Below are 10,577 nucleotides of genomic sequence, written 5' to 3' on the forward strand. Positions count from 1 at the left end.
AATATAGTCATCCAAACCGTATCCCATTGGTTCTTTGCATGGATGGATGGTGCGTGCAAATTTACATTCCTAGCTCTAGTATGTGATTCATGCGCTCCCATTAAGGAGTCTGGATTGATAGAATCTTTCAACTATTTATATAATTATTATTATGTTTTAAATTTGTAAAAAAAATATAATAAATAATTTACTTTATCAAATTTTAAAATAAAAATAATATTCTAATAATATTTTATTTAATTTTCATTTCATTTCATCTAATTTAAACTAATTATTCAAATATCTCATAAGTCTCATCGTTATATATCCTATATAAGAGTCATTACTACACTTTTCACTACTCAAATCGTTTGGATAGTGAAAAATGTTGATAATAGTTATAAATAATAGTAAAATATTAAATAGTAGTGATAAATAATAAATAGTAGTAAAAAGTAGATAAAAATCAATAATAAATAATAGTGAAATATTCTTAAAAAATCTAAAATATTTTTAATGCTCAAACGTAACAGATTCATGTAGAGGAGGTATGATATATAAAAGTTTAAATATAACAAAAATGAAAAGACTAGTTAAAAATGTGCATAAATAAATAGGAAATTCTAAGTTTGAATGTTAAATAAAAAAATAAAAACATTTAACGTGCTGATTGATCTTAATGTAGATTAATATAACATTAACATGCCAATAAAAAAAAAAAAACCATTTATAAGAAAGACGTCGTGTATTAATTTATTTCGAAACCTTATCTCAACTACAATATTAAAAAAAAATTAAATAATAGTTTGTTGTGTATTTTTTTTATTTTTTTATTTTTTTGGAGGGAGCTGTTTATTATGTGCTTTGAGATTGGCCAAAACTGTATTTTACAAGTTTACGCGTAAGAAAAATATATATTTCATCCGAAGTTTTATCATATTTAATAATTTAAAATATACTAAATAAACTGATTGGAGATAATAAAATTAGAATGAAAAGTAATGACTGCCCTTATCAAAATGAGTTCTGTTAGAGCATTGATATTGGTTTGGCCAAATTTATCTTTAAATTTGGCTAATATCAACACCTTTTTACATTTGCCTACTCCATCAAAATTCAATTTCCACATTGGATTAGCCATTTATTCTCTATATAATAATAAAATATTATTAAATTAATAAATTTTTTATTTAATTTATTTTCTCACATTTTGTAATTCTACCAATTAAATGTTAATAATAATTATATTCTAATTAGATTAATATTAAAAAAAGTATTATTAAATGTTAATAATAATAATTATATTATATTACATTAATATTATTATATTATAATTAAATTAATATTAAAAAAGTATTATTAAATGTTAATAGTAATTATATTATAATTAAATTAATATTAAAAAAGTATTATTAAATGTTAATAGTAATTATATTCTAATTAAATTAATATTTAAAAAAGTATTATTAAATGTTAATAATAATTATATTCTAATTAAATTAATATTAAAAAAAGTATTATTAAATGTTAATAATAATAATAATTATATTATATTATATTAATATTACAAAAAAGTATTATTAAATGTTAATAGTAATTATATTCTAATTAAATTAATATTAAAAAAAGTATTGTTAAATGTTAATAATAATTATATTATATTCAATTAATATTAAAAAATATTATTAAATGTTAATAATAATTATATTCTAAATGTTAAATGTTAATTATATTCTAATTAATTTAATTTATTTGTTTGGAATGATAAATTAATATTTTAATATTTGATGAATAAGTAGTGGTCTTCCATCTTTAGCCAACTACTGTAGCAAAAGTCTAAATTATTTTAGATTTGTCCAATTCAATGTGAAGGATTTTTGAGTCAAATTATGTAAAATTTAACCAAATATCTTATTTGGTCAAGTTAATGTGAATGCTCTTAAGCGATATTTATTGACCAAATTAATTATTTATATTAAAAAATAATAATACAACCAATCGTATTTTAATAGAATGCATAAAATTATGACTACTTAAGTTGCAAGTTCCGGTGAGTGGAGAGGGAAAGCTGAAAAGTAACGTCATTTCACAAAAGAGTAGTTGGTCACATCACTCCGTCAAAATTAAAAAATTAAAAAAAACAAAGACCCATCTCCCCCACCCACCTTCTGTTTCTCACTTTCTCCTCTTAACTTCTGACACTTTCAGATGCCCCTCTTTTCTCCACCAAGTTTTTGCATTGCTCCCCTCTTATTTACCTTTCTATCCCTCTATGTGCCCTTTTTTTTTTTAATTAATTTTTTTCTACACTTTTAGAAAAGGATACATGCATGTGTTCAAATTTCGTATACTTAAAAAACAGAAAATTTAAATAAAATAAAAAATATATATTTTTTAATAAAAAATTTCATTTACTTTTAAAAAATGTAGGCAAAACCTGATCATCTTAAATCCCCATCACGCATAGGATGCTCTCACAATTTATGAAGCTGGACAGTTGTAACAAAGCGAACGTTTATGTTTTTTATTTATTATTTTAAAGAGCTAAAAAGGGTAGGGCCAACGGGAGCTTTCTATATGTCTCCATACTCATAGTAACAACATATTCCTTGAGAATTATTAGATATCTTCTATATATAAAAAGTGTGTATGAAATGGAAAATCTTGTTTTAACGATTTTTCTTATTTTTCCGTTAAAGTTAACACCGTTTGTTTTAACGGTTTGGCACATAAAATGAAGACATAAATGTTGAGAGAGATAGCATTCAATGTTGTTATATGATTTATTAATCTCAATAATTATAATACTTAATAGTTTATATAATAATAAGTAATTAAATATTAGTTATTATATTTTTCTCTTTCTCCTTAACATATACACGTGTATTAGGTGCATAAGACGTGAATCCCTAAGTATAATATACGTATATTATACATTTCATTAACTCAGATTATTGAGTATTTCAAATTTAAAAATGTCATATAATATATAATACAAGTGTGTTTAATCAAAATGTTTTTTTTTCCCCATGGTAGTAGGACGTAGCTTCCGCTAAGTCATATTCCATACGTGGGCTTGCTATGATAGGCACGTGACAAAGACTGTGATCCTTGAGCTAATCAAGAAAAAGTAAATTCGACCAACAATTTCAAAATATATTTTATGATTTATATATATGCTATATATAGAAAATATTATACCACAAATTTTATAAAAAGATTATGTTTTAACTTTATGTTGTCCCTGATCGACTCAACTAACAACAAAATAAGAATTTTAATGTTGTCTCTATTGATTGTCTACAGGATGACATAAATTGATGAATTATAATACAAATATCAAACGACACATATTTTGAACTACCGTTTGTGTTCGACTTTTATTAAATTTTTCGCATATATCTTTACTAAAATTATAGATGTTATAAACATGTATTGGATTATATGATATTTTGAACTAATTTTTTTATTTTCTCCAATATGCCTTAAATTATTAAGTGACATCAATAATTTTTATAAAATATATATTATTTTTTACAAATAATCATTTCATAAAATTAGATAAACGTGCTTTGCACGTTACTCCTACCTAGTAAGGAATTAAGTGTTAATCAAGCATTTTCTCAAATTAGATTTAAGTCATAATTTGGATACCGATCCAACGTACAATAATATTTAATAAATTATGAGGTGTTTAATATCAATATTTTAAGATGAATTTATATTCAAATTCAAATTAAATAGTTAATACATACTTAGAAGTAATATAAATATACAATCATCACTGATCAAAAAACAAATATATATATTTAAAAAAAACATATATATATATATATATATGTATGTATAAAGCATATCCAACCCGGCCAAAATAAGCATGAATGAAAGTGGAGGGAGGACTGGTCCCCTCTCTTCCACTATTTCTTGGAGGTTAAGGTTATATTTGTGTAGTGAGGTTAAGTCACATATTTTTTGAATAGTAATTAAAAAAAAGAAGTAATAAATAGTAATATAAAATAATAAACAATAGATAAAAAATAATAATAATAAATAATAATGAAGTATTAAGAGATTATTGCCCACAATTAAATTTATTATTTTTCCTATTTTCCCACTAAGTATAAAAAAAATATCATATGTAATTATTTTTCCCATTGCTTTAAATTCGTGAGCTTGTTAGTTTTTGAGTTTCAATTGTCACAGCAACAAGTGTAGTTAAAATGAAGAGAAGCGTGTAATTAACGAAACGAAGGAACAAAGTCACGATTTGACGGCTTTGGACTCACATATCTCAAAACCGAGACGATCACATGCCATAAATACAGCACCCTTGTCGATCACTTGTATTATATATGATTGGCAATGTAACACACCTCTTTAATAATATAACTACGGTATCTGCCAAGTTATTGTCGGGAAAAACTATGCTATTAAATCGAAATTATAACGAAACTTACTGCACAGATAGGTTTTTTGTTTTTTTAATTTTTTTATTTCAAAAAAATAAAAAATATTAATGAAAGTGAATATTAATTAGTATTAATAATTAAGAAAGCAAATATTAATGAATAAAAAAATATACTTATTTATCCTCTTTATTTGAACAAAAGAATTTAGGATATGAATTAGTATTTTATATTAAATTTTAATTGTGAAAAAATATTATATTTATCACGTGCTTATGACTTAATAGTCTTTATGTTCGAGTTAAAAAAAAAAAGTCAATAATTAAGATTAAATACATAAATTATAAATTTATTAAAATTATTTATATTCGTATCATATTTTTATTGAGACTAGTAAATGAATTTATATTTTATAACTTTTTATACAAAATATAAAATTTTTAATATTTTTTTTATCAACATTAAAATAATAAATTCAAAATAGATATAAATCATCATATTCAATTGGTTGAAAAAATCTAGTTATAAGTATAACTATACAGTAATATAGATACTAATATATTATGATTGTTTAAAAAATAAATTTTATTAAAAATAATATTAATTTAAATTTTAAGTATAAAATAATTAATATTAATATATAGATTAATATGCAATTTTATTTATGCTTAACAAAATTTATTTCGTTTTATGAACCTTAGAATGACAACTTTCAACTTGTATGAGGCATTATAAAAGAAAAATAATAAATCAAGGTGTTAAATAGTTTTATCCACTTTGTTTTGTGTATTTTCAAAAAAAGCAGGAGAATATGTCGGTAAATAAAAACTAATAGTAATAAGTGGAAATAGGTGGGAAGAGGGTAAATAAAGAAAGAGTAATATTATATATAGTCGTGTAATTATAAACGTCGTGTAATCGTTTTAAAAAAAAGTAAGATTTATGATTAAAAAATTAATTTTTTTATATAAATTTTATATAAATTTATTTATTTTTAAATAATTATATATTATTTATATAACTGTAAATATAATTTTTTATAAAAAATAAAAATAAAGGAGGATGTGTCGGTAAAAAAGGACTTGGTAATAATTGGATTGGGCAGAGTCGGAGAGGTGGTGGTGTGGACCACTTTAGCAGACAGACAAATCGGCTTGGCTTAAGTGGCGTGCTCTCGCTCCTTAATTAGCCACGCCTCCCTCCACCGAGTCCCTCCCTCTCATTTGATCGCATTCATAAGCTTGTCGTTTTGGGGACGGTGACAGCTGTAGCCCACCACAGGCCTCAATGTTTTTTTATTTATTTATTTTTTCCTTTCCGAGAGCATGATATAAGAGTCTCTTTCTTTCTTTGTTGACGAATGTATGTTTTGAGCCATAATTAATGTTTTAAAGGTGAGTTCGCTGTTACAGTTTCTTCAAATATCTAATTAGTTTAAAACCTATCTATAGTTTAAAACTCAGGTTTAATTATTTTAAATAGTTTTAATTTATGTCTTAATTTGAATTCTGAAATTTGTTATTATGAAATATCAGTTTGTATTAACTCGGCTATCACCTTATACCACAAGCCTTATATATTTGTATACAACTAATTATCCATTACATCTTAAACTTGTTAAATTCAAGCTAATCTAATAATTGATGAATAGTATCGTATCAATGCAATACGAAATCTAAAGAAAAAGAAAAAGAGAGGATAATATATAAGTGAGTTGTTTTTTTAATTATTTGAGTAAGTTAAATGATTTAAGAATATAGCGGAAGTGATAGGGTGTATTTATAGGCTGCTGGTTACATTCATGAAAGTTGAAAGTGCAGGGTTCTAGTAATTAGTAAAAGCTGAGAGAAAGAGAGAGAAGACTTGAGGCCCTAAGCCTTCTAAGTAGTCTACGTTGAATTATTATTTATTGTTTCGAGAACAATATGTCAGAGGGCAGCCCATCATCCACTTGTCTGTCACATTGGTCCCCATTTCTTCATTTCATTGAATTTGTATGTGAGAAAAACTTTGAAGCGGTACATCTATGATTCTTCAAATAACAGTTTTTCAATTAAAAAAATTACCAAATATGAATCCTGTTTTATCAATTTTGTAACCGACTAATAAAATTGTTCTTATCAAAAATCTTATTTTCATCTCCAAGTGAAATGCTTCTTCGCCTCCACCCCTCACAACCAGCTCGCATCGGCGCTGAGCCCTCCTTCCATCACCTTGTATCGACATTGAGCCCTTACCCCGCCCTCTCTCGAAAATCCCCCTTGAGGTGAACCCATCACACTAACCTTCCATTCCAAGCAAAATTTGCTCCTTAAACTCTCCCCTCATTTTGCAGCATCGTCGTCAACTAAAAATCAAGGTAAGTGATGTATGTGGAGTTAAGCCCATCAATGATACTTACTCGCGTAGCTTGAACCCTTCTTCACTCATCTCATCAGGTGGTGGTAAATAAGAGTGAATCCCATAAATGTTATTGTTGTAATCGTAGTAATGAGGTCATCTGACTGTGTGTCAGAATTAGAAGATTCTGTGTGAATTAGTGACTCGCAAGTTGCCATCGATGGTGTCTAGCATTAAGAAGTAGCATTGTGTTTAAATAAGCCCAAATAAAAATGATTGAGAGAAAGAGAGAAGTGATAATGCTCTAGTTATTCTTGAATGGCTCTAGTGAGATTGCATATTTGTTTTGATGCTCTAGTTTTTTGTTCAAAACAAATGGTACTTTAAATTAGTTTTGTGATTATTCGATGCATGTTTGAGTATGTGATTTAAGTTGCTTTGTGTGAAAATCTAACTTCTTTTAAGTTGATTTGATGAATAGGTGATAAAAGATGAACAAAAACAGTGAAATATAAAATTATTAGGTGTTTTGATTTTATGTTCTTTAGGTAAACTTGCTTACTTGTTGTCCTTTGATTGAGGGCTTTTAAATGCCCCAAAACTAACTGTTCCAAAGAGTAATTATTTGTATATATATATTTTCTTCTTTAAATTTAATTTAAATTAATGTTATTTGTTTTTTCTCTCAAATAAAAATAAAAATAACAAATACATTTTCTTAATTAACATATTTCAGTATGCATAGATAGTTGCTTATCAATTATGAAGATAAACCAAATCAATATCTGGTATAATTCTTCGAGGAGTTTTTTTATTATTTTATTTTTATAAAGGGAATGAATTCGGATATTTGAGCATCTTGAAGGTCATTAATTCCCTACGGTGCAAGAATCACGTGATAAATAAATATTTTATCTTATCGGGAATGGAGCGGCTCAACCAAACATGAGTTGAGAAAATGGTAAAGCATCCTTGTAACAAATGATCCCACCCGTACCATCTTTCACACCATGGAAGTAGAACGATCGAGGAGCCCCCCCACCAGCGTCGGTCTGAGAGTTTTCGTAGAAACTGTAAACAAAATGGTAAAGCCTGGGCTCGGCTGCAATGGAACTGTATTGTCGGCTAAACTCTCCCTCTGAGTCATGTCTCTGCCCCTCTCAGTTTACTTGCATAAATGGGAAGGCTTAGGGTAATAAAAATCGGTACTTAGGCTCTGTTTCCTTTTCATATCCTATGCCGCTCAATTCTTCTCTCCCCCATGCTATTTCCAAAGCACAGGAGACACAAAGACTGCAGGTTCTTTCCTCTGGTTCTCTCTCTCTCTACCTATCTAGTTGTTCCCGTTTTTTAATTATTTTGTAGCTCTCCTTTTTCTATCAACTGTCTTGTCTGTCTGTCTTTTGCTCAAGTGCCCTAGGCTTCTCCACTGGTGTTAAACAAACTTTGCAGGCTTTCTTGTCAGAAGCCCCTCTCTCTCTCCGAGGCATCTGCCAAATATATAAAAGAACCCTCAGAACTCTCTGAAAAAACTTTATCTTAACAGGCCCAACGCACCAAACAAAGCTATTAAACCAACCAAACCTAAACAAGCCAACTAAACCCCATCCTCTGTCTTTCTCTATCTCTCTCCATGGACTTCCATCTTAAGCAATGGAGAAACCAGCATGAGTCAGAGCAACAACATTCTGCAAAGATACCAAAACTTCTCCTTGAGCCCCATCCACAACAGCCACAACTATCCGGCCCTGCTCTCCCCTTGTTTGTACCTGAACCCAGCAGCAAAATCAGCTCCCTGTCAGCATTTCCTGATTCAACATCAGCTGCTGCAACCATATTTCCTAGTAAGATTTCTTTTCCATTTCTTTCCAGGCTTCCTTCCAAATTACTTTTCTCCTTCCGGTTTGATGCGTTTTAACCCTAATCTTTTCTGGGTCTGTTTTTATGTATGCTAGGAATGGGTAGCTATTTCAGCTTGGCCCAGTGGCAGGAGCTTGAGCTGCAGGCTTTGATATTCAGGTATATGTTGGCAGGTGCTGCTGTTCCTCCTGAACTACTTCAGCCAATAAAGAAAAGCCTTGTTCACAGTCCTCCATATTTCCTTCATCACCCTCTTCAACATTACTCGCATTTTCAGCCTGCTTGTAAGTTCTGAGTTTCAGTTACTCTCGTTTATATGAAGTAACATTTCCTGATTCTATTACGGCAGTTAGTTCTATGGCAATGTGGAGTGAAACATAATCGTACTGAAGTAAGAACGACTACTTTGTTATGTCTTTATGTGGACCGTGGTTTCATTTTTCTTTTATGTGTATGCCAGAGTTCCATAATTATATATTTGCTTTCTTCTTAAAGGCCGCATATATACCATATACTATATATATAACTTAAGAGTTGACAAAACGCTGTTGCATGTTGCCTGAATTGAGTTTGAACATGTTGTATCAGTATTGCAATCAGGCTACTGGGGGAGAGCCGCCATGGATCCAGAGCCCGGGCGCTGCCGGAGGACTGACGGCAAGAAGTGGCGGTGCTCGAGGGACGTGGTGGCCGGCCAGAAGTACTGCGAGCGCCACGTGCACCGCGGCAGAAACCGTTCAAGAAAGCCTGTGGAAATCCCCACATCCATCACTTCCTCTACTAGTACTATAGCTAGTGGTGGTGGGGATCTCAAAACCACGATCCCCGTTGCCGCCATGCCCTTGGCAACTGTAGATGGTGCGAACCACTTCGCTCTTTCAGGAACATCTCATTCCAACGATCTCCTCCATCTTAGTCACAGGTAAAAAATAATATTCTTGGTTCTTTTGGGTTTGATTACTGTAGCACATATTCAGCAAGTTCATTAGGAGCGTTATTATGAAGACCTAAAGTGAATCTTATAGCCATTAGAATACTAGTATGCTTCTTGCTCCATGGTGCCTTTTCTGAGGCTTTTTCTTTGAAAATCTTTCTATATCATAAAATTGGATTTGGTGGGATCTCAATAGGAATTTTTAGCCATGTGATCTCTCTATGGTAGGACCATAACATGGACCTGGCAAATATATCTCAAATCTGGGAAAGAGATTCTGTATAAACCGACCCCAACCATTGCTTTTCAACCCAATAGATGGTGCCCTTTTGCTCGTGTTCTCCAAGCTTTTATCTTTATGTTGTTCTCGGCTTGATATTTTGCGCTATCATGTGTTTTTTTGTCCCTTGTAGTTGCTCAGGGTCCAAAACTGAGAACAAGGGCCTCTTCGAAGCCCAAAATGATGCAGTCAATGGTAAATCAGATGGACATATCCTACGGCATTTTTTCGATGACTGGCCGCGATCACTCCAAGAATCCGATAACGCTGGAAGCAATGCCAGCCCCATGAACTCAGCCTCGTGCCTCTCAATTTCGATGCCCGAAAATTCGTCATCGGATGTGTCGCTGAAACTGTCGACTGGCAATGGAGACGTGCCAGGCTCCCGGGATGGCAATGCAGAGCCGGAGCAACCACAAATGAATTGGGCTGCAGGGTGGTCTACTAATCAAGTGGCTTCAATGGGGGGTCCTCTTGCAGAGGCCTTGAGATCTTCCACTTCCAATTTATCGCCGACGAGTGTTCTTCATCAATTGCACCGTGCTTCAGCCTCTGAGGCTAGCTTTGTTGGCACGTGAAATTAGTAGTTGTTTTTTGAGTTAATAATGCTATTTATCTCGTGTATTTTTTTTTTAGCAGCCTTTAACATACTTGTGATAATTCTCTCTTGTATAAATTGCGTGGACGTTGTTGTTTGAGAAAAGGAACGAGTTGGGACATGGCCTACGGGATGATGCCCGTACAATCTACGAGGAAAAAGCAGGCGAGCATGAGTCCC

The 10,577-nt window shown here is 30.5% G+C and overlaps 1 protein-coding gene across 2 annotated transcripts; it reads left to right on the top strand.

Moving 5' to 3' along the window:
* Positions 1–7,680: 7,680 nt before the first annotated feature.
* Positions 7,681–10,548, top strand: LOC122275128 (growth-regulating factor 3). Of its 2 annotated transcripts, XM_043084089.1 has the most exons (5): positions 7,681–8,024; positions 8,178–8,569; positions 8,681–8,869; positions 9,174–9,507; positions 9,933–10,548. In XM_043084089.1, the coding sequence occupies exons 2-5, from the start codon at positions 8,359–8,361 to the stop codon at positions 10,375–10,377; spliced, it is 1,179 nt and encodes a 392-aa protein (XP_042940023.1). In that variant the 5' UTR covers positions 7,681–8,024; positions 8,178–8,358; the 3' UTR covers positions 10,378–10,548. The 2 variants fall into 2 exon arrangements, with proteins under 2 accessions (XP_042940023.1, XP_042940022.1); XM_043084088.1 differs by having other exon boundaries at positions 7,681–8,569.
* Positions 10,549–10,577: the final 29 nt, after the last annotated feature.

Source organism: Carya illinoinensis, chromosome 9 (genome assembly GCF_018687715.1).
Source record: "Carya illinoinensis cultivar Pawnee chromosome 9, C.illinoinensisPawnee_v1, whole genome shotgun sequence".
Classification (NCBI taxonomy): Eukaryota; Viridiplantae; Streptophyta; class Magnoliopsida; order Fagales; family Juglandaceae; genus Carya; species Carya illinoinensis.

Coding starts and splice junctions, on each gene's coding strand:
- LOC122275128 (XM_043084088.1), top strand. CDS start 8,359: ATGGACTTCCATCTTAAGCAATGGAGAAACCAGCATGAGTCAGAGCAA. Junction 8,570..8,680: donor TGCTGCAACCATATTTCCTA/GTAAGATTTCTT, acceptor TATGTATGCTAG/GAATGGGTAGCTATTTCAGC. Junction 8,870..9,173: donor CTCGCATTTTCAGCCTGCTT/GTAAGTTCTGAG, acceptor ATGTTGTATCAG/TATTGCAATCAGGCTACTGG.